General features: G+C 34.5%; 1 protein-coding gene across 1 annotated transcript in view; it reads left to right on the top strand.

Moving 5' to 3' along the window:
- Window positions 1–24,391, top strand: part of LOC124353595 (BAI1-associated protein 3) — a 70,949-nt gene extending 46,558 nt beyond the window's left edge. The window contains exons 11-22 of the mRNA XM_046803508.1: window positions 1,134–1,282; window positions 3,511–3,613; window positions 5,780–5,887; window positions 6,802–6,876; window positions 8,599–8,700; window positions 13,458–13,667; window positions 14,771–15,092; window positions 15,371–15,580; window positions 16,699–16,822; window positions 17,495–17,700; window positions 18,481–18,613; window positions 19,657–24,391. Coding sequence (XP_046659464.1) covers window positions 1,134–1,282; window positions 3,511–3,613; window positions 5,780–5,887; window positions 6,802–6,876; window positions 8,599–8,700; window positions 13,458–13,667; window positions 14,771–15,092; window positions 15,371–15,580; window positions 16,699–16,822; window positions 17,495–17,700; window positions 18,481–18,575 — 1,704 coding nt within the window. The 3' untranslated portion in view covers window positions 18,576–18,613; window positions 19,657–24,391. The remainder of the gene's footprint in view (window positions 1–1,133; window positions 1,283–3,510; window positions 3,614–5,779; window positions 5,888–6,801; window positions 6,877–8,598; window positions 8,701–13,457; window positions 13,668–14,770; window positions 15,093–15,370; window positions 15,581–16,698; window positions 16,823–17,494; window positions 17,701–18,480; window positions 18,614–19,656) is intronic.
- The last annotated feature ends 1,248 nt before the right edge of the window (window positions 24,392–25,639 follow it).

Below are 25,639 nucleotides of genomic sequence, written 5' to 3'. Positions count from 1 at the left end.
CTAGTTTCCATATTAAAAACTCCAAGTAAACTCTGACACATGTTAGACCTCTGGACAATCCTTTGAAAACTTAAATACTTTAAAATAAAATCAATAAGATCTTTTATTTTTAAGAGTATTCTAGAAACACGAACTGTATAAAATGTCAAGGATCTTAAACTGACTGTGTGTGTGAGAAACTGTGTTATATTGGTTATAAATAGATATACCACAAATATAAATATATATCACAATTATGTTTAGTTCACTGATAGATTCAGGACTAAGCCCATGTTTACAGTCACCTTTGTGATAACCTCTAAGTATAAATAAAACCACTTGGTGTTTACTTAATATAATGGATAATTCAAAGCTCAAGGGACCGATACAAAATTTGAACTATCCAACATTTAGAATAAAATTATGTAGACTTTATTTATTATTATCATATAGGAATTTCGGGAAACCAGAAAAAAGTTTGAACTATCCAAGGATTAAAATTATAAAACTGGTTGAAATATCCAAGTTTGACTGTTCATGTTAGCAAATAAACTATAAGATTTAGATGATAGAACATTTATTAAATCTACGTACATTTTTCTTTTGGATTACATTTTTTTCACTATAGGGGTTATATTCATTCCAATATATAGATATCAATGAATTCTATCAAAATAATTCACTAGTGCCTATAAAATTTAATCACTTACTCACACACATTGTAAGTTATTCCAATATAAATACAAAATATTATTTGTATGGAAGTGTATACAAAAAATAATATTGCCAGAATTTTCTGCTAACCTATTATAGTTTTCTAATATTAAACTTGATTTATAGTAAAATTTGTTTCGTCACCAATGTCTTAATATGGTTTATCATGTTTCAATGATAAAAATTGTATGTTTTGTTTATGTCAATTAAAATCAGAACAACTTTATGCTTTCTTAACTTTGTTTTAATGTAAGTCAATTATTACCCTGCCTTCATTTATTTGCAGTTAAATCAATGCTTTGTAGAAAGAAACTGCATGTGTAATAAAATAAATATGGGTTTATGGGATATTTAATAAATCATAATTGACGGTCTTGGAATTTTTAAATGTTGTGTTGATTACACTTGTGTTGCCATTGCATTCTCTGCTCACTGTTGAGGTGGTGAATGACCTAGGACCGGAAATCTCAACTCTATGTCAGCAGCTGAAGGTGACTGAGCTGGGGGTCGAGCCTCCAAACTTGCCCCCAGGCGCCGAGGTCAGCACTCCGATATTCGAACTGTACTTGTCGGTTCAGGAGTTCATCTGGTGAGCAGTACAACAGTCTACAGTCTACTCGATTCTAAATTTTCTTACAAATCTAATCTAGCAAAGAAGTTCTCCTTCCATGAAACTAAACTGTGGGTCTAACCAAGAGCGTATCCAGGAAACATTTTGGGGGCTTAAGATGACTGATATTTTTACGTAGTGGACAGAAAGTAAGGCAAGTGCAGTCAACCGCTTATTCCCCATTAAAAGGTTCTTAACCCGTTTCAATGTTGAGAACGATCTTTCAGCAGTACATGTCAGTAATACTGATTTATTCAAATAATAATAATCATTTGCTAAAAAAGTAATTGAAACAATTGAAAGTTGGGGGTTCCAATCCCCTTGGACCCCCTCGCTGGCTACATCCTTGAGTCTAACATTGTACAGACAAAGCAGTTAGAATTTCCTAAATGGCAGATCACTTTCTATAAAATATTTTTAAGACCTTTAGTCACTATTTATACAGAACTATACGTATTTTTAGTCATAGAGATGTAACATTTGAACATATGTTTGACTGAATGAATGGATAGAAACAATGAGAACTATTGATGATATATTACATACATTAGTTGTCCAATTGCCACTTTCAATGGTGTAGATTTGAGCTCTAATAACGCTTTAATTGCTTAACTTAATAACTGGTCAGATAAATTACTATGATTGGCGAGGCAGGTTGATATAATTTTATAGTATATTTTGCCTTCCTTAAAATGTAGATCTTAATTAATTCTATTCTAAAAAAGGTAAGTTGATTTAAGAGTATGTTTTGTTTTTGGTTTCTTCATCAAACAAAGTTTTTGTAGGCTTAACCATCATATCTGCAAGAAAAGCCTCAAACTTTAATAAATACTTTGACAGTTAAAAGAAAACTATATAATGGAGTACCAAAGGCCCTGGTATAACATAATGAAACGATTGTAAGTTTTTTCTGGATTATGGCAACTTTGCTGTTGCTGCCCAAGAACCTGTTGACCTCAAAATTTGTAGAGTTCTTCCTTGGAAGAAGAGGAATCTATTTGCCAAAGTTTCAAGCATCTAGGACCTTTCTTTCAAGAGTTATCATACAGATAGACAGACAGGCAGAGCACAGTGATAAGAAGAATCTATCATGTCCTCAATAAATGAAAATGGTGATGCTGTCCCTCAAAAAATCATGATATTTCAATACTGTCTGGCCTTATAATAAATCAAGAAGATACTAGAGTCACAGAAAAGATAAGTTCCCATTTTTCCCCGGAAAACTTCAGACACTATTGATTGAGTTTATGTCCTTATTTTCTGTGATACTAAAATTTCCATGAAACGTAGAGTAAGAATAATAACTCTTTCTTTTAAGGTTGTCTTCTATGACAGAGGATTTAAATAGGCATAAATTTATTTTGAACATTTTACCATCATTAAATGTAATAAAGAAACAGAAGCACTACTGTACAACCTGACTTGTTATCTATTTCTCAGGGAATAAAAGGCTAAATTAAGTGAATAAAGAATACTAAAGCTCTGACATGTGAATATACCTGTCCACCATGTAAAATGGTGTTGTGAGACAAAACCAATTTCTAAAATTATTGTCCTAACCAATGCTTTCTAAACCTTCTCTACCTATAGTGGAAATGTTGCCACACATGTGTTCTCGGTAGCCATGGTGAGTAGATGTACTAATGTGGCGGTGAGTGTTCAGCATCAGTTAGTTAAGGTTAGTTTATCCTTACATAACTGAATTGAATTATACATTGAATATTGTCATAAAAATTACTTAAATAAGGTGCTAAAGCACTAAAGGTGGTAACAATAATGAAATACCCATATCAATTGTCACAAATTCACTAATTGCAGTTTTAGCCATTATATTTTTAGCCTTACCATAGCTTTTTGTTATTACTTGTATTAGTGTACTTCACCTCTTTTTTATCTATTAGATTATTAATCCATCTGAATAACAAATCAGGCTTTAGGCGTTGAAATGTCATCATTCTTAAGTACGGAAAAACATGACAATCATCAGAAACATTAAAGTAAAGAAAGTTTAATGTGAAAAAGGAAAGTTTAAATGTCTACAGAACATCGCATTATGATAAAAAAGCATGAAAAACACTTATTCAGCTTTCAAACTCAGTTTATTCAATGTACTATTTTGTGCCTTTAGTCGTGTTTAACCAAATCTGTATGATGGATTGCAAGATTGCAGAATCCGGTCTTTATTACACCTTACCTGTTACTTGCAGTTTCAGAGAACAGTTGCCTGAGTACAAGGCACTCTCAGTTCACAGTTACTACGAGTGGTTCGAGCCAGCCGTCGACAAGTGGCTTGACTTGGCAAAGTTCAAGGTTAGTTGTTCATAATTATTTAAGTATTCATAAAACATAATGGAGTAGCAGGAATTATGTAAATATTTATTTCATGCTCACCATGCTTCATACCATTACACAAAGCAGCCTCTATATCAAGCCATCTAGCCCTATTGAATACATTTCATGTGTCCAATCAAATACTGCATTGACACCGAAAAGTCCACCATTAGTCAAAATTGGTCTGATAAGTCTTGGTTACAAGAGCCGAATATTTTGTCTGTCATGTCCAAATACATAAAGAGGTCTGTATGGGGACAGGATTGGTATCTCCATTGTAGGCTCGACTTCCCATCTAATATCGAAGTTGCCTTTACTAAAACAGCATCAATGCGCAGGTCTATTCCACTGGTACACCATACACTAAAATTTTGAGTCACCACATCAGGCCAAAGCTATTGACAGCTTCACCTCTATAAAAGGGGAATCAGCACAGTTTCTTCTATAATATCTTCCTCTGTCATACAACCTGACTGAACTGATCGAAAACAAGGCATCCACATTGCTGTTCATAAGAGGGGCACCCTTGTTTGGGTGGGAACCAAATCCAATCTGTAATCCACTTGTCTTAAATTCAAGTAAGATTCATAAAGTAACCTCTGATCGCTCTTAATTTTCCCCGTTTAGTGTACTGTCTCCACATAATGATATACTTTAATGCGAATTTTTAGTTTAGCTCCAGTTCACCTTCCTATTACATGTAAGAGGAAGGTAAACTGGAGCTACACTAAAAATCCGCATTGAATCAGCCCTTCACACCATAGCTGCGTTATGTGTAGAAGACTCGGTTGCTCTACCGTACTTTGGGATCATGTCAGTTAATATCTTAGAGTACTCAATTGTGCACCTGATGAGACAATTAAAGTGCCTCTTCGCCTATATTGCTCTAATTTTTGTAGTCTGGGTGTCTCTGATGTGGAAACAAAGCAGGGGAGTTCGTTTTGAGCTTCTTCGTGCTTTGTCACCAACTACTTTTAGATACCTTGAGACAAACATGACTCCAGATTTCAGATGCTGCATGTAAGAGGAAGGTGAACTGGAGCTAAACTCAAATTCACATTGAATCAGCCCTTCTTACTATGGCTGCGTTTTGTGTAGATACACTTTAAGTCATATCTCACTACTGAACTCCTCTGAGTCCTTTGTTAATTACGGGGTCCATGTGCCCTTGCCTTACCTTGTGACTTTCTATGCTTGAGGCTGAGGCACTTCTGAAGCAGTGAAGTCTCCATGGCATGACATGACGATACTCCACATCACACAGAAATATCACAAAAATGTCATCTCTACCAAAAACGCCTGAATTGAGTGCTAATTAATAGGTAGTAGTAATATGACCTATCCGTTATTGGCAATCATTTGAATAGTGTGTCAATTGGAACATGATTACTTAAATAATCATTAGTGTTAGAGGGCTTGATGGACTAAATTCAACAATATTAATGATTTCTTACTGCTCCAACTGTCACTTTGTGTGCATTGTTCTCTTTGTTAATCACTGGCAGAAGAATAGATTCCATTTGTAGGCCAACCAAGTGCGTAGAAGGTGTTGTCTGCTCTTCCTTTGAGATCCAATGACATGTAAGGAGATTCTCTTCTCTTCATCAGATCTTGAAGACATTATCCAGGATATGTGGGCCAGCTTAGACCTGAACTCCAGTCATCGCAGGTTTTCTGCTAAAACAGAAATTGGCATTTTTCTACTAAACCTTTCTCCACACGAACATTGTGACTTTTAAATCATAACTCTCAAACATTGCCTCTAGAAACTGTATAATCTGAAATTGGAACTTACCAAAAGTTAATCCTAAAGTATATAAAAGAGACTTTGCTACTACAATAATAATCAAGTAAATTTAATATTTATTGCATTGTTCCGTGGTTTATATTGATTCTACCCCTCCCCTTCAAATATTTAGGTATACCGTACATAATAAGATTTTCTTTTGTCTTCTTATCCATTGAATAATTTCTTATAGGTTCTGTTTGAAAGAGAATTAAGTTTTAGTTTTGCTAATAACCTAATATCAAACAGCACCAATAGAAGATATTGCTTAACCCTTTTGTGCAATATAATGTATACAATACTTGTAGAACAGTTATGGTTATTTCTTTTAAATGAAGTTGATTCAGTGTTCTGTGTAGGCTCTCAACCGAATCAAGAAGGCTGCGGAACTGAATCGGTTCTGCTCCGGAGATTACATTGTGAAACACAGCACCTCTGCCGTAGACACCAGTGCCTGTTTTTATCAGGTACGAAAATTCTTAACTATTTATTTTTATTTGTATGAAAAATGAAATTAATCTCCTGAAATACATATTTTGTGTTTGCTACTGTGTTCTATTTTCCTACCTAAGATGAATGGGGATTATTATCAGCGTAGCATTAAACGCAAGAGTGAAACACAAAGTTTCATGTTACCACAAATTGATATTTCTCAATTTTCAAGCACAATTCATCTTTTTAAAACTTAAAAGTTGATTTTAATGGACTTAACCTATTAATCTGGCTAATTCTAAATTCCATGTTCCGTATCACATTGAAGGTGTTATCAATATATATTATAGATAGAGTTAAATAATGATGTCACTCCGAGATCTCATTCAGACATCATCCTTTACAAACAACCACAAACCACTCAAAACTCACAATATTTAGTCTTCATTTAAAAATTTGGTTGGGAAAGGATTGATTTTGAAAATAATCCTCATAATTTGGTCAGATCTCAAAAAATAAAACCACTAAAAATTAAATCTTATATACATAGTTCATACTTATTCATACTTTATAAATATTTTTTACAATTCATATGCATGCTATACAAAAATAATATATTTGTAGTCAGCTGTTTTTCCCTTAGATTTATTTGTTTTAATTAACCATAGTAATTAAATGATATGTCTGTAATTCCTTATGGCGTGACCAACAGTTTCTAACCCTATTACAGATGGTATGTTAAAGAACAGTAACAATGAAATTTTTAAAACAAAAATACCACATTGCCTAAAACAAAAACGTGGACAAATATTTATTAAAAATTTGAAACGTTGATTATTAACAGTTTGCAAGCCTCTTCAAACAATAGACGATCAATAAATCTGTACTCTCTACTATAGATCCTATAGGTTTTCAATTTCTAATGTAACATTAGTGTTATTTTTTGTAGTTGAAAGAGTTCTGGAAGCAACTGGCTTGGCCAGATATCATTGGTTCGTACAACCTGGTGGTTAAACTTATAGATGTAAGTATTGCATTTGAAATTACTAAAGTAATGCCTGTATGTTAAGGTCATGACATCTCAAACACAGTCTTACATCAATCTCATCTGTATCAATGTTTTAATGATGCAGTACTTTTTATACTATCAATTTTTTGTTAATATTAATGTTTGATTTAAAAAATTTTTTATTTCTTGAAAATGAGGACAATTTTAGCCAATGATAATAAAATTAATGTACTTCTCTAAGACCTGTACATAAAACTTTTAAGTTGCGATGAGTTGAAAGCCCACAAAATTAAAAGTTTTAACTCTTCCCAGATACAGTAAAAAACTTAGTAATAAAAATGTTAGAAGATATGGTAAAGGGCAGACGTATTATAGTTAGCAATTAATAAAAGTCAATGAAAAAAAAAACATGAAATATAACTATGATTTTAACACAGCCTGCAATCGAAGTGGATTTTCACTATGAAGTAACCAAAAAGGCGTTGCAGTCTAATACTAATTACTAATAAAATTGGTTCAAAATAAAATAGTTTACTCCAAGAAACTGCTACAAATTGTGTAAGTAACTGCAAGATTGAACTGGAAGATGAGGGTCAGTAAAATAAAGAGAAGACAATTCTACATGGAAAATACAATGTATTGTAGCAAAGAATTTAGATTGGAATGTAATTATTGGGACCAGATTTATACAAATAGAGTAGAACAACTGTGAACTTTAAAAATGATTAATTTTCTTCAGTTTTGAACCTATTGTGATAATAAAACTATTTCAAAAGTGACTACACTGAGTAACAATGTAAATAAAAAATATTAGGTATATTGGAATAAGGCTGTGGAAGGTGTGAATACAATTTTTATCGTATTATGTATCCACAAAACTTTACCATTTATTAGAATTTAAAGCCTATAATTATAATTAATTTAGTTCACATACAAAATCAAGGTTTTGGTATAAAAAGTGGAGGTATTTTAAATCCTCAAGCAATTTTGATTGAATGTTCATAGTTTATTATGAAAAGATTGATTACAATGTGTATAAGCCAAGTCCACTTAACAATTAATTATTCATCAATGTTGTAACCTTGAACAGAGTTTTGACAGATGTATTTTGCCATTTGCCATTGTTATATGTTACAAAAATATTATAACAGATTTCAAGGATTGAGGATTGAAATCCCCCCCTTTTCTTCAGGTGGAAAAAAGATTCGAAGACATTAAAAAACTAAAAAATATGGTAATGGCCACTCAAAGTTAAAATAATTAAGTGATAAATGACAAACTGCGTGAAGTCCAAACTGAATGAACCAAAGCGATGTCACAAAATATGGGCGAAAACCACAACACGTCACACCCAATCTGAAAAAGGTGAAGAAATGCCAAGGAACCCAATGTTTGCACTTCTTGTGATATTGTGATGCATCATCTGAAACAAAGAGTCCAGGAAGGAGGTGGTTGGGATGGGGAAGGGTAAAAGAGACTAAATGGCTAAAGGTATAAAGTTCTTCTTTTACATCCAAAGAAAAGGGTAGATTTAAATTCTCGAAATGTAGTGGTATACATTTTTGTAACATATAACAATGGTAAACATCCGAAATCCTACTATCCCTTCATACCTTCCATTTTCTATAACAAGCTTTTAAGAAAGAGCTGTAGTTTATTTTATAACATCTTTAGATATCATCTAATTCTGGTGTTCACCTGTCCGTTTCTAATTCTGAAACTTACTTAATTGCACAGTGTATATGCAGTGGTGCCATCTACTACGCACAGCTGACCCAACAGAAACTACAAGACACAGGGTACTACGAAGACAGTGCACCCTTCAGGATGTCAGACGAGGTAATGGTAATGTGAAACTTTTATTTGCTGTATTAAAAATGTTGTTCTTTCCTCTTAATCCATCTATGTGTGTAGGGAAATGACAATCTTTACTCTAAAGACTTACTCTCTCTTCTTTTTAGTGCCTGCCTACCAAGTTCTTTATGTCTTCTTCAATATCTTGAGTGTTACACAATGGAGCTGTCAAATGGTTCACCAAATTCTATGTTTCCACTTTTTCCAAGAACTCATCTTCTCTTTCTCGCAACTTTTCTTCTCAGTGTGGAACGTATACATGTTATTATTAATTGTTGTTATAGTACTGTAAAACTCAAAGTTTTAATGTAAGTCATTTTAGGTAGGTTTCATAAAAATCGATCTATTGAAACCACTACCATAACTGAACTTTTGGATAACTTTCGTATATCATGACTGATCATGATGCAATTCATGTAGTCATATGCATTATACTTGTAGTGTTGCCTTGTGAAAGAGGTAACCACAATAACTTGTAGTTGGTCTCGTTCACTAACAATATCCTGTTATCTTCATTGGCAAGAGATTAATAGATTAGAGCAGTATGCAGTAGGAAAAACTCACTGAATGTTATCTGTCACTTTCATCTGCTGTAAAGAAATCACTACCGAGCTGACACTCTTCTGCTGAGTGTCTAACAGATCAAACAAGCTGCAGCAACAAACAGTATCAGAGCAAGGACTCTTGTACATGATGTCCACTCAGGTAGAGTTGCATCAAGAGCAGACACCGAAGCTAAAAGTCATCAGACAATAAGGAATAGGAGCTAACTCCAGCTGTTTCAAGTTCAGAGGTTATACCTTGATGAGGACTTTATAATGTGCCATATGTCCAACATTTCTGGTTACATCAAGACAATGTCTAGGAAAGATATTAAGAAAATGCAGATTTTTTAGCCAAGCATTTTCTATGCAACCATTGCAGGGGTTTTCTTGCTTTTGGAAAGCTCTGCAGAATGGTGGTCATCTGATTATTGCTGATAGGTGCTATTTGATTGGAAGCGGCAGGTCCACTATAGATAAACCACTTGCAAAGAACCCTGCGCAGAAGCAAATATCTGAGCAGCAGGAGGGGCCACTTCGCCATGGTGTGGAGTGGGACAAGCATCTCCTCTCTCTGTTTTACTAGCTTTGTGGATTGTGTCTTGTTCACACCATTTTGTTTAAATTGCAGCTACTTACATATTCTATAAAGTATATTGTACTTTTGTATGTAGGCCAATACAAACACAAAATATTAATTGAACAGACTAATGTAGCCATAGACGTATCCAGGGAGCTTGCGCTTTGGTGTGAAGTTAGCCGCTAAGTGCAGAGGTCAGGTCAGGGGATAGAGCAAGCGAGTGAGTGCCGAGCAGTGGTGGGGATATTGGGAGAGGGCGGCATCACAGCGGCGTAGGGGTATATTACCCCACCCTGCGTGAACTAAAACCGCCCAGTAACGTTTTATAAGTGGTTTACCTGTAGTACTATAATAAAATAGTATTGTGTATTTTGGTTTTTACTCGAGTCTACATAAAATCTACAAAGCCAAATGAAATTAAAAGTATGAATAATTTTTACGAACATAGGAATGATTTTGATTTATTATGAACACATGATGAACTACAGCTGAGTTACGTTGCCATAACTTTACCTGAGCTATAGAGAAAGATAAAGACCATTTATAATATGAGACACATAACTACAATCCTGGGGGTTTGGCTGTATTATTTATTAATAATGTGGAGATCGCAATTTTTTAATACTAGTTTTAAGACAAGAAACAATTATTCATGCGAACTTTAAACAATATATCTTAAGGCCTAAGAGCATTAAATAACAGTTTATAGGCAATAGACAATAAATCTTTATTCATTAGCATAGAGTTTAGAATTGTCAAAATAATGAAAAGTAACACATTAATTATTATGGTGAGTTCATGCTCCAGTCAAAGAACTCTTGAAAGGTGTAGAAAGGCCGTTGTAAAAGCCAGTTTGTGAGAGGTTTTTTCAGGTGTTGTGCTGGAATTTTCTTCAGGAAGTCTGGAAGCTTGTTGAAATAAACTGTACCCCCTGCATGACAGCTTCTTTTTGTAAAAGATGAGGTGATGTGTTGCAAGTGCAAAGTTGTGACCATTCCTTGTGTTGTAGGAATGGAGTTCTCCATTTCTTGTTCTGCCAGTTTTTACAGAAAGAAGAACAAATTCAAGGATATAGAGAGCTATCACAGTTAATATTTTGAGCTCTCTGAAAGCTTCCCTGTAGGTATCTTGTGGCCCAAGTCCTGTAAGCGCTCGTATGGCTCTCTTTTCGACTATTAAAACTTTTTGCATTTTTGTTGATGACGTCCCTTCCCAGGCAGTTAGTCCGTATCTGAAGTGTGACTCAAATAGTGAATGGTAGGCTGTTTTTGCAACATCTGTATGACTAATTTGACTAATAGTCTTCGGATTACATAGACACAGGTACTAAGCTTATTGCTAAGTTTATCTATATGGGGCTTCCAGGATAAGTTGTTGTCCAGAATAATTCATAAATACTTTGTTGTATCGCTTGTGACTATTTCTAGGAGGTCATTGAATCTTTTGTGTGTGTGGGTGTGAAAACTAGCTGCTGTGTCTTGCTTTCATTCAATACCAGGTCATTTATAGTACTATACTGTTTTGCCAGTCTGTAAGTTAAAGACGATTGAACATCCAGATGATCTTTGTTCTTTTCAGCAAGAGTAAGAGCAGTATCGTCAGCATACATCACAACTTCGCAGAGTCCCTCTAGCGTCATTTGTGGTAGGTCATTTGTTAAGAGTGTGTATAGCACTGGGCCTAAGACGGAACCTTGGGCACACCTCTCGTCACTGGTAGAATATCAGATTTTTCATAATTTAGTGTTCCATTATCCATATATGGAATTTCTACTAGTTGTTTTCTGTTAGTCAGATAAAGTTCAAACCAGTCTGCCTCTTTGTTGTCAATTCCTAACAGTCGGAGTTTCTGTAATAATATGCCATGTCCTAGGCAATCAAATACCTTACTGAAATCGAGAAAAACTGGTGTGGTGATGCAACCGTTTTCAACTTTGTCTATTATATTTTCTATCAGTTGTGTTAGTGCAGGTATACTTGATCTACCCTTCATTATTTGGCACAACCCAGGCTTGCAATGATATGTCCCATACATAGTAATAACATCTACTGTGATGTCTGAGGAAACATAGAAGTTATTAATTATGTTCACGCTTTCTTTGTCAAGTAATTTTGATACCATTTTTATTTCCAGTTATCTTAAAACTAAAAAAATCATATGTGTATAAATTCATATGAAGAAATTTTCCAATGTCTTATTCATTGTATATTTCAGTATTATGGTATGTATCTGACTATGTCAATGTTGTTCTTGTAACAATCTGATGACAAATAAAATTCTTATTCTGAACCCATACAATTAAATTTAGAAATTGATAAATAGAGACAATCAATAATGAAGAATATAGTGAGTTCTCGTGTGCTCTTATTCAATTTTAGCGAGTTTCTAGGCTCTGTGTTAGAGGACAGGAGTGTATGTCAAAATTTAGATTCCTCCTAACCATGTCTGTGAAACAGATCTTCATCTGTTTCAATCCTGAAGATGTTTGATTTTGTTTTATACCTTGGTGAGACAAAATGGGTTCCATGAATTTCGTACAGTAGCATCAGTTCAAACGCTTTGAAAAATCTTGCCAATCATGTAAGGCAAAGTATATTTCTTCAGATTAAAAATATGTATTAGTTGTTTCACAAATTTTATTTCTCAGCTACAATGGGCAAATTCTTTAAGAATTGTAACTACATCAATTCAATTAAAAGGAACAAGAATTACAATATATTTTCAGAGAATAAAATTATTACTGTTATAGTAGTAATTCACAAAAGGTCAGAGTCCAGTCAATTGTCAGTTTCTCCTCTTCTAAAGCACTCTTCAATAATATAAAAAGGATTCTGCAGTAGCCACAGCTTCAATTTAGTCTTGAATGTCCTCGCATGAAGTTCTTTGAAGTATTCAGGTAGGTAATTCTACAGTTTGAAGTTCATGTACGAGGACTTCTTCTCAAACAGAGAAAGACGATGTGCAAGGAGATGAAAATCTGTTACTCGTCAGGTGCTGTATTGGTGTGTGTTACAACCTCTGGGAAAGCCACTCTCATGAACAAAGGCTACTGCCTCCAGCACATTAGGTATACTACCATCAATATTAAGAGGTTGGTAAAAGCTGTACGACAAGCTGTAATATACCAGCCAGAACCATTTGCAGACTTTTATTAATTCGACAAAGTATTATGACTCTTCCATGTATTTATATTTTTCAATTTTTAATGTAAGCAAGGAAAAACATAAATAACTTTAAATGTTATTACAACTTATTATTACTTGTATTATTATAACTTGTTATTACAAATTACAACTTATTAGTGATATACAACTACGATACAATAAATAAATTGAAGTTGAGAACCAAGTATCTAACTAACAACACCACAGATAATTAATAGTTTTAGATTTACAGCCATAAAAATGTTCAACTGGCTATCTTTAAATATTAAGAATATAGATTGTAAAATTTTTCCAGTCTAGGTTAAAGGCCACTCTTGTTGTGTTTACAAAGTAGATAGAGTTTATATATCTGAGTCAGAATAGCCTAATCGTATTTTTATACTTTACTTTTTGACATAGCCTGTACAAATCTTCTGTACTTGTCTTTGTGCGATAAATATTGTTGACTGTTTCAAGATGTGTGTGGCCATGAACGACCTGGAGTACGTGAGGCGCAGTCTCAGTCTGCTCCCTGACGAGCTGCAGGTGGAAGCAGTCCTGGACGCAGTCCGAGCTGCAGGAGATCACTCCACACAGTGGCGGGATAACATTCAGGGTCTGTTAGACTCTGCCACCCACCAGCTCAACTCCGACATATCCCTCATCATCAACAGGATTGGGGTCAAGGTGGAGCTCGATGATTACATACTTTTCACATAATCTGAGTAACGTACATCAAAACGTCAATTTCATCAACGTACATCAATTTCCAAACGTTCACTTTGAAATTGACTACGTTAACCATTAAATAAACTTGCTAGGCAAGGTATCTCCAACCTCTTCTATCTTCCCATGTCCTCATGATCCTCGGCTAGCCCTCTCCTCCACACCACTGACCCTCAACAACTGTCTCTTAAAGTTTCTCTTTATCTCCTTCATGCATTCTCTTCTCTCATTTTTTATCTTGAGGTAAAAAGGCGTTTAGTCCCCGTGCTTAGTCCTAAAAAGGACCTTTGCGCCTCCCTTACTTATATTTGAGTCCTCAGAATCTGAGGCTTTTAGAGAAGGTAATCAGATTTGAGAGCTCCAGTTCTCTGATGTCCTTGGGGCTGAGGAGATATGCGCCCAGGAATCTTTTCAGAATTTTTGAAATGGCAGCACAATTTAACCAAATATGCTCTGCTGATTCCTCCTCTTCTCAGCAGAGTCTACATTCATCAGTCTGGATAAGGCCCACCCTCATTAGATATTTTCTTAGGGAGCAATGTCCTGTCAACATCCCTAATATCAGTCTTATATCCTCCTTACTTTGATCTAGGAGAGATGCCCCTAGGAGAGATGCCCACCTTTTAGCATAAGGAGAGATAAACATTTTAGATTGTCTTAATCCTGAGGCTCTACTCAGCATTTTCTTATCCTCTTTTCCAAATCTTTTACAAGAGCTTTGCTGTTGGAGAAAGCTATCCCACAACCATTATGGACTCCCCTCCCTTTTTGGCGAGGATGTTTTCTTTTTCATTTCCATGAATGCCCTCATGGCCTGGAACCCAACCGAGTGTTACTCTGTTATTCGTAGCCAGCTCAGTTAGAGCGTTCTTACATTCCCAGACTGCTTTCAAGTCAAACGGACAGCTATCAAGTGCTTTTAGTGCAGTCTGGCTATCAGATAGTATTAAGTCTCTTCTCTCATACCTTTACCTTTCCCTATAAAAATTTTTTTACACATACATACATGTGGTGTCACCATCCAAATCAAAATATGTAATACTATATGTATATAAATATTTCAGATGCGGCCTGCGTTGAAGAAAGCCATGTTTCATTTAGCGTGGTCCCCCGACTCTCTGCCTACAAGTGATGCCATCTCGCCCCTTCTGGAGTACCTGGACTCTCACCTGATTGCTCTGAATGCTGCACTGCTGCCACGGAACTTTGAGCGCGTGTTGAGTCTTGTGTGGGACACTTGTGTGACAGAGCTCGCTCACCAGATGGATGGCCACTCGCAAGACAAGATGCCTGGCTTCTACGATCGTCTTTACGAGGCCCTCGATATCCTAGCTGAGTTCTTCCACTCAGACGGAAAAGGACTGGGACTTGACGGGCTGAAAACTGGTACGAAATTGTAAAACTATGAATTTTAATAAGTAATTTAACATTGTTTTTGGGTTCATAGACATTTGCTGTAAAACTAAATGTTCCTTCAACAGAAGTTGTATAAACCTGTTAACATTCTCATATTTGTCAAGTGTCAAACGTGAATATAATTAGAAACATTTACAGACTTTGGGATAATCCGATCATGGAGAGTACACAGTACGGTGTGTTAACTTTCAGAGACTACAGATTATTTGCCATTGCCTACTCCTCATGACCAGATGTTTTGTCTGTAGATGTATACAGAGGTGTGGAGCAGAGGTTGGGCTACCATAAGACTGAAACGGAACAGTTGGTTCACATGTACCACTTGGAGAGGCTGCAGGACCAGCTGACCACGGAGAGTACACAGTACGGTGTGTTAACTGTCAGGGCATACTTCCACCATGACTCTCTGTGTGTGGAGGTTCTTAATGCCAGGGACGTGATACCCCTAGACCCTAATGGTGAGTTCAGAACATTGCATGACAATGACTCAATGTGTTCCTTTTTTGGCAGTGTCTTATATTATCACTGTTTTTATGAAAAGTAACTGAACTATTCAAATTAATGTTTGTGGAGAAGTGGTTATAGTTTAGCCCATTCAAATCTCAATCTGTTGCTACAGAGGAGATTTGTTATATGAGATTACAATATGAATCTCTTTCATTTGAGAGTAATTAGGAAAACTTGCAGAATTTGCTGTCAGTGGTGTTGAGATATTACACACCATAAATAAATGGGAACAAAAAAAGAGTAATAAATAATAATAATTAATAATAATAAAAAATCATAATAATAAATTGGTTAAAAATTATATTAGTTAATTAATTATAATTTAATAATTTTATGATGATTTGAATTTGAATAATTTTGAATTTGTTGCCAGTGGTGGCTGGCCACTAGAACATTTTTGACCCTCTGACACTTTTAAGCCCTTATGATACAATATGATACTAAAGGGTCAAAAGGATAATGGAATACTCTACCGTCACCGCAACCCTGAGGATCTACCGAGGCAACCCTGAAATCTAGACGACTCAGGTCATCTTGAGGCTCTTGATAAATCACAGGACGTCACTAAAAAACTGCACTTCAGTGGGTTTTAGAATTACCCTGAGCAGGTGTTTCTATCTGATCAGGACATTCACTTGACAGTATGATGTGTGTAGAGTTTCTCTGGAGTTCCTGCAGAAGTGAAATGTTTATTATTTTAAGCACTTATTTTTGGTAGTGTAATCATGTTTGATATCTTACTTTAAAGATATGATTAGTAACCATCCACTTGGTAGGCCTTTTCTTCTAAAAGAATTAAAAACAGTAAAAATATCGCAAACTTTAAAAAGTTTTAAGATGTGTATTAATTATGTGTTTAAAATGAGATATTAGCTCTATTGCTAAAAAGTAAGGGTGTAAAGGTATTTGAGGTTAAACATTGTTCTTATGGGCCTGAAATCAAGATGGCCGTCATTACAGCTGGCATAAACACCTGAAAGTAAGAACAGAGTGATGGGAGGTATTTATTTTTAGTGGAAGCATTTCTCAGCTGATTTAACTTAAGTGAATGTTTATTGCCTGATTATAGGATTCAGTGACCCTTTTGTGATCGTAGAACTACTGCCGAGAAATCTCTTCTCTCACTGCGCCGAACAAATCACAAACGTGCAGAAGAAAACTTTGAACCCTCTGTTCGATGAGTGTTTTGAGTTGTAAGTATTACGTATTAAATATACAAACTGGATATATTGTAAGCAAAAACTACAAAGTATCACTGAGTGATTCATAAGTTATATAGACAATATCATTAATTACTTGAATATGTAAACAAAAATATGTATATACTTAGAATGTATCTTATATCATTGGCTGAGCGTAAGCGAAGCGTGGAATAATTTCATTTCTGTCTGTCTGTCCCCATGATATACCAAAAACAAACTGATCTATAGATTTGAGAGCTTAACAATTTCCTGGAGGAAAATTCCCGAGTTCATGTTTTTGGAAGCTTTATACTTCTTAAACCACTCAGAGTATCAGTCTCCTCCAAAATAATTTTCTATATATGCCATTGGTAGTGCCTTTTGATATCTACCCTGGACATTAAAATTACAATAGAAGTGTGAGCTGAGTGGGTGAGTTGACCAACAAATCAAAAACTATCATCAAGGTCTTTTCTTCACTTTGATCATTAACATTTTTGAAAGCATCTTTAGAAGGTCAACTGCTGAAATATATCAAAGGGATTAAGTATTAAATATATGTTTCTAATAGCCTATTGAGGTACTAAGCAGGATTTACAAATTAGTCAAATTGTTATTGTAGAAACAAATTTTATTTCTTAAAAGAGTTCTTCTTGCATCATCTAAGACAGCTTTCTGTAACAGCTCGGTGTCGCTGGATCAGTGTCGGGCGGACGGAGCCATGGTGGCCTTCACTGTGATGGATCACGATGTTCTCACGGCCAACGACTTTGCGGGGGAGGCGTTTCTCTCCTTGGGCAGCATTCCCGGCGTGAACAGTGCTTGCAGTGCTGACAACTTCCACGGCCTCAAGCAGCTTGAGCTGCCCCTCATGCATCAAAAGAACAGAAGTAAATATCCCAGTTCTCGTTTACTGCATCTGAAATGTGAAAGTAATATCTCATTATAATAGGGTCATCAAGAATACTGCAGCAATTTAAAAAAATCATAATTCAGTTACTATAATAAATAATGAAACTTGATGAAATTCAGATATCAGAGTTCATTTAATAGCTCACAGTTGGACGCTGTATGTCGTTTTTCAGATGCATCTTGTTAACTATTGCCCCACGTTGGTGATGCCATAATTATGTCGAAGCTCAAATGTGGAGTTGCCGGGAAATGTGGAGTTGCCGGATGTAGATATGTAGAAAGTCTTTAAAAAATTTTAAAGGAGGAGATTTTTAGTTTTTGTGGAAATTTTATTCTCCAAATTCTAAAAAAAATATTTTTACTCTAAAAATCCAGTAATCTTTGGGAAAATCCAGTGTCATGGTAACCCTACTTTTAGATAACATCCCACAATCTACATAATACATCTACATCAAGCTGGATGATGGGCAATGTTGAATCATACAACAATATTATAAAACTTGCATCAAAGTGCTGCATAATTTAAATTTTGGATTCAGCTAAATAAAGAGTCTGGTTAACTTGACATATAAGAACGACCCATTGGTAATTGATTCTAGCTGTATCTAAAACTAAAGAAGAATTCCATTCCTTCCCAGTCCAAACCTATTACCCATTTCATAATAAAACTAATTATGATGTCTTAGTCTATGCCACTCGCTTTGTACTTTTACTTTTTCATGTATAAACTTTAGTAACTATCTTCTGTGTCCAATCAGATCACCCGATATTACAAACGCTGGAACTCCGGACTTGGGACAAGCTGGCACAAGATTTTGTCAAGAAACAGAAACAACGGATTGCGACGTCCTAGTCCATCTCACTCACTCTGTGCCTTTACTTCTTGCATATGTAAGTTTTGTTTATCCATCCTGTGGGTCTGTTATGAAAATACCTACAAAGATACTACCTAAAACTTGGAGGATAAGAAATTATATTTCATAAGTCTTATCAGTGCGTTATAAAAAGTACCTTAAAAGTACAGTAGTCGTCATAACTAAAAATCAGTAAACTATTTCTCAATTCGTACAAATTTTGTTTGTGAAATGAGTTAAATTAATTAACAGATAAAAGTAAAGTGTACATTTGAATGTTTCATTGTCTTCATTTAATTAATAATTAGTTTTATGGAGAAATTGGTATTTGATTGATTTCTGAATTTTTATGAAAAAAATTAATGAAATAACAGAACAAAATAATTGTATAGGATGTGATGTATGTAAACTTCATCAAAAGTTATGTAATTTGAACTACTATTCTAAATCTATCATTGTTAAGTCCAACCGGTGAACTTTTTACAGACCATTACTTCTATGCAAATAAACATATCTTAAAACAGATTTCACATTTTTATTCCTGGGAATGAGGCAATTCAAAATAAATTCAATACAAATTGAAAATGGAAAATCATGACCGGACAGTCAAGTTCAGCTTGTTTAAATATAAAGTGGCGTCAGCCAATTATAAAACTGTGTACTAAGTAATTTTTGCATTTAAGGTACGGGGTAGTGTTTTGAGGTTTTCAATTTCAAAATAAGGTTTAAAATATAAACAAAATTTATTTGAATCAGCAATATTCATAAGAAACCATGGCAATAATGAGTATTTTATAGACAACAACATTTTAACACTTATTGCTTTACATTATTGAAACATTTCTTTTCTGAAATCCAATAACTGTATTTTCAAAACATGTACACATGACAAGACACAATATTTTCAATACTGAATTGAATTGAATTGAATACATGTGATTAGTTTTTGTTTTACAGGAGAGCTAAGCAATAAAATATGATCTGGTCACCAGACTGAATTTTTATGTATTCATAATTTATACAGCACTAATGGTGTAAAGTAGGTCATTACCGTAATGTGAATATTATTATCTTTTCCAGGATGGAATGCTACCATCGCGTCTATCCTCTACATATCTGCAGAGTCTACTTCGCTCTCTCCCAGTCTCAGGGAGCTGCTGTCAGCCAACAATAAGCTGTATATGAGTCGGTGTTGATCGGTCATGTCATGTCATGTCAAATGTTTATGTAATGGTAACAAACGGTGTCAAATGGTAACTTGGTCGTGGTGTTGAGTGTTGTTGTGATCTTCCTGAACCTTCTATCTCTTGTCAATTAATGGACGTTGTTCAGTTTCATTCCACGATGGTTTACCGTTCCACCCTGTTTTTTGTATTAGTAGCAAGAAAAAATCATTTATGGTGACCACCACATTTAAAAAAAAGTTGATTAATAATATAATCACTTCAAATCTCATTATAAAGTTTAAAACAAGATGTAGTCTCTATTAAAGTTTAAAATCCAACACAAATGAAGGCTTAAGTCTGTAGCCTGTCAAGAGAAATCAGTGGGATATTAAATTTTACTCTTTTTAATGATTATGTGTCAAAAATTTAATACTGAAACATAGTAATAAATTTTCAAGGAACACAGGACACCACAAAAATTATAAAAAGTGTGTAAAAAAAAGTACATTATCTAATCCAATATAAAAGCTGTCACGTGATTCCTAGTCATGATTATTGGCTTGTGTATGGCTGACATGTTATGACTTTCCAGTACTCGCCAAGGTACCGAGCTTGCCAGAGTCCGTGCTCGTTTTATTGTTGTTGCCATGAAAGTGTTATGAAATAACAGATCAATGACTTAAGTCTGTACGTTTAAATTACTGACATAGTTATGAAATATCTTTCACCAAAGCGAATATTTTTTAGGGTTTAATGCGTTTCTTTCAAACTGAGATATTTAGCTAAAAATGATAACAGAGTTTCTTGAAGTTCTCCCTCATACGTTAGTAATTCCTTTAGAATTTGTACCTAAATTCACAGAAAATTAATGTTGAGTTATTGCAGAGTAATTTCTTTAAATTTGCAGGTTTTTTTTGTAAAAACGATAAAAATAAGCACAACAGAATCAGTTATTGCCGAGTAATTTCTTTAAATTTGCAGGTTTTTTTGTAAAAACGATAAAAATAAGCACAACAGAATCAATAACAGCTGTAGGAGTCATCAATATAGTTTAATATTCAGACTGGTTGCCTGGCTGTTTGTCTTTCATTTTGTACATATGACTCAATGGATGTAGCTAGCTAGCATTAACAAAAGCTGCCATTTTAAGATAATTTGTGTATTTAATAAACAAAACCTGCAGAGGATATTACACTCTATACGCATTGTTTAACCCTGAGTGGAAGACTTCATTTTTGACGATGAATATTAAATAATATATTCAAGAACAGTAAACACACAATAGCACGACTTTCGGATAACGTTGCTATACTTAACGGTAATATGACTTTGAATTTTTTATTTGTTAATCTGAATTAATTGTTCACACAAGCAGGGCCTAACTCTGGTTTGGCGGGCCTTGGAAAAGATATTCGGCAGGGCCCCGTCATGTCCCGACGTAAATAAACTGATCTGTGAAATAAATCTCTTAAAATCCAAACAGTAACAGGTACAAGCTTAGTAGTGTGAGTTTTTGTATTTAAGGATGAGATGTAAAATGATTTAAAATTTATTGTTAGCAGAGAATGGATTTTCTTTCATTAACTCCTACTGATTTTTAACACTGAACAATTTTCTTGACCTTAATTTCAGTATCATGAATGTGGTGGACACCAGTATTTTATGTATACACTATTCAAGTGCGCACATAAACCTTAATTACAATTAAACTTAATTGCTCAGAAAGAAACATATAAATTGTTAGTGACATTGGGCCAACTTTTGGAATCGAAGCTAACATTTTTTAAATTAGAAAATAAAACCATTGATAGAGATTTGATAGTGAAAAACCATCTTCAAGATCATGTACTATTGTTAAAGTCCTAGAAAGTTGTTGGGAAAATACAAGGTATGGCTATAAAAGAACCGGACTAAGGAAGAAAACAAATTTTACTTGAAGATATTTACAATTTGATGTTATCCCCTGCAACGTATTCCCCTCCTCGATCTCTACACTGCCCCATGTGAATTTTCCACTTTACGTAAAATACTTCAGATCATTTACCGTAACTCTGTTCATGACATGATCATAAGATGATTTATCTTGTGTAATCATAAGATATACTTCCCTTGCTTTTTCTTTTACTGCTTCAACAGTCTCAAATCTCGTTCCTTTCAAAACTGACTTGACTTTAGGGAATGACTTGCAATCATTGAATATATTTGCTTTGGAGGAGACACCCTAGACAACGAAGCTATATCTCACGTACACAAAGAGTGTGAATTCTAACCATCTCATAGCTGCTTATTTTATTTTAACCTTATCAACAAGTAAAGAGCTGAAATCAACTTGAGGTGTCCTTGATAACCTATTTTCAAGGATTATTCCCTAGATATTTAGCCCCTTCAACCCCAGTGAGTTCTGGAAAATAAGACAACTCCTCTTCATCAAAGAGTAGTATGTCGGGTTTTCTTAGCGTTTAGAGCAAGATGGTTCTTTCCAGTATTGTTTAGCCATATTGAGTGCCAAAAAGGACTCAATTTCTTTTGCCAGGTTTCCTGTTTCTATGCACAAGCACAGTATTGTTTGCATGCATAAGTGACTCACTGAGGCCGTTAAGGTAGGATGGGAAGTCACTGACAGAGTATGTATAAGATGGGTCCTAAGACTAATCCTTGTGGAACTTCTCTTTGAACGGACAGTTGGCATGATAGCTTGTTTTAGTTGCCACATCACAGGTGGTTTTCTATGTTTCAAATAACTACCAAAGCACTCCGATGTTCTACCTTTTATTCCTATGACTTCTGGTTTTCTACTCATCATTTTGTTACATATAAAAATGCTTCGCTGTACGAACACTGCTATTGCATATTTTTTATACCAGGATACATGTGAACTAATGAGCAGTGCCGTAGCCAGATTAAATTTTTTGTAGGGGGGGGCTAATGTCTAAAAAAATGTTTATCTTTTGGACATTTTAGTGCTCAAAATTAAAGTTTTAGGTCTATCAATTTTAGTTAAATAAAAATTGTCTGCTCAAATAATTCATAAAAGCAAAGGTATTTAAGAAACGCGGCCAACATTTTTTAGATTTGTGTTCTTAACTTACCAGTAAAAAATTATTGTTAGGGACACTAATATATTATAAAACAACTCAAATGAAGTCAGTTTTATAAAGGATATATTTTGAATTTTATAATGGAAATTAATACAGTTGATGTTGATGTAGTGTGATTTTCTGTTTATTACTTTCACCATTAGTCTAGATTAAACAATTATTTCTCGTAATCTGTTCAATAGTTGTCATATAGTACAGCAGAAAAAGTGGCTACACAAATGAAATTAATTGATTAATTTGAGCTGATTCTCAGAACTTTAACCCCTCAGTAACAATCTATAGTCTATGGCAATGTGCAGGCCACATTTTTCAAATTCTCTTACTGTATATAGATATAGGCAACTATCACTCCAGTAACATAATTTTTATTGCGTCTCCTTTTAGTTTAAATAAGTTTTCCTTTGATTGCTCTAGAATTAATAATGTTAGGATGATTTGTGGTGAATTTGTTTCCAGAGATAAAATTATTTCTAGTCAGTTTGAGTTACAGGTGAAATTAATATTTGGCTTCCCAAACTTTTAAACGATTCCCAAGACATTTTGATATTTTTGATATATTTTTTGGCATACATAAGGGGGATGAGGGGGCTCGAGCCCCCATGAAATTTTGAGAGGCAAACATTAAAATTGTACCCATTAGTTTGTTTTAAGCTAGAACACTTGAGGTCCTAAAGCTCAACAATTTCCCAAGGCAATATTCCCAAGCCCCTATATTTGGAGGATATTTTGTACTTCCTTAACCACCCACTGTCTCAGTCCCCTTCCCTCCGAAATAATGTTCTATATACTCCACTGTCACTCCAATGGACCAATGTTTACTATTTTCAATTTGGCCTGTGATATTACTTCTTTACGTTTAATATTGTTAAGTTTGGATTACCATTAAATTTTAACTTTTGTTTTATAATTTTAAGAATATAAGTCGTCACTAGCAAATATAATATATATTATTGTTACATTGTTGATTAGTTTTTAATCTGTATTATTATATATCTTGTTAATTTTATGTTTTGAATTTTCGACAACCATATGACGCTTTCCTCTCTTTATCTAAGTTAATAAATTATGTAAGTAAGTTTTCAAATTGTTCGCAATGTTCTTGTTAATTTTATAACAGTTTTATAGTGTTGAAATTTGTTGACTCCGTACGGCCAAATAGTTTGACATAGTTTATTGTAACTTGTGTTGATTATTGACTAATAAAGATATCTTGAATCTTTGATGTAGAGGTAGAGTTTCACACCAAATTTTGTCACAAGTTAACTCGTTCAAAAGCTATCGTGCGTATAAACGTACACACAACAAGACATAAATCTGCTTTCATCATCAGCTTATGAGAGGGACTTCACTAAACGCTTAGCCAATTGAACTTTGTGTGGCTAATTTTAAATTTATGAATATATTTAAGGACACAACATTTTCCAACCATTGTGTGGTGGAGGTTTATCTTTGTCAGGCATTTTATGTGGAAGCTTTTTTCTATCCTTCTGCAGTTGGTCTACTCCTGTCACCCTTCTTGCTTAGTTTAAGATCTATTCCACCCTTTATTCTGATGGTCACTTTACCATGGACCTTTCTCACAGAAAAAAAAAACAGGTGGTATCTCCTTATCCACTACTCTTGTGAGCTTTGAAATAGACCTGCCTGGCTTAAGTTTCACTGAGGTACTATCTTCCACTTCTAACTCCTTAGCACCAACTTCTTATTGTGAAGAAGATTTAGGCTTCTGTTTCTCTTCCTACTTTTTCCTGGGGTCCTACAATAATCTTGGCCCTCTTCTTTAGCGTTAGCTGGATTTTTACAAGCTTGTAGCTGACCCAGAGACCCTTTTATCAAGATTTTTCACAACCTATTGCAAAAGTAAGCAGAACAGATGAAGGATATTACACTCACCTGCCAATAAGCCACTGTTCTATGCCTTTACATCATCCAAAATCTATACATTGCAGTCATATACAATGTAGGCAGTCACAGTTCAGGAATTTCTCCTCGGACACAGTAATCACACTCAACCCCTCCCATTGTCGCACATTGTCCAATATTAGCTCCCATTAGGAAAAAGTTCTTTTCAAAGAACATAATACTTAATACGTTTAATTAAATAAGAATACTACTAAATGAACTTAAAACCAAACGAGCACTCTTTTTCTTTCTTTCTACATATCGACTGGGTCCTCCTCTTTTTATCGCAGCCGGGCAATTGGGTCTCACTGTCCGAAGGGCAAACTGTACCATGATTGCTAGGTAAAAATGCTGATTTCTTTGCCCTGGAAGACCATGAGATATCCGACCGCCAAAGAGCCAACGGAAAAAATCATATTCTCACAAAAGGCACACCAATAGTCTCAGCTTCAACTATCGATTGATCACTTTCCATCTGGAAACACATGGATTTAAAGGTTTGATATTCTCGAGTAGTGTGGAGTATTAGTCTTGCTCAATAATACTCTACTCAGTATTACCACTCTCTTAGCTAGGCTGGAGTTTTGTCTGTTCAACTCTTGACATTTTCTTCTGTGCTTTTGTAATTTTTAGTCTAATTCGACCAAGTATTTCTGTTGTTTCTTATTCACGCAGGTATAATTGGATTAAAAACATTATTTATTCCAAAAATGTTAATGAAAAAAGTAACTACAATTGTAGTTCAATATAACTAATCACACAATTTTCCATTAGTTACACAAGAAAGAATTAAACCACGTAAAAGATATTGCAATTTATAACGGTTACATCACACAACTTATTAATATCATACTTCACAAATCAATAAAAAGAAAAGTATGAAAATGTAGAACAACC

Source organism: Homalodisca vitripennis, chromosome 2 (genome assembly GCF_021130785.1).
Source record: "Homalodisca vitripennis isolate AUS2020 chromosome 2, UT_GWSS_2.1, whole genome shotgun sequence".
Lineage (NCBI taxonomy): Eukaryota > Metazoa > Arthropoda > Insecta > Hemiptera > Cicadellidae > Homalodisca > Homalodisca vitripennis.
This window is presented reverse-complemented; position numbering and strand designations above follow the sequence as displayed.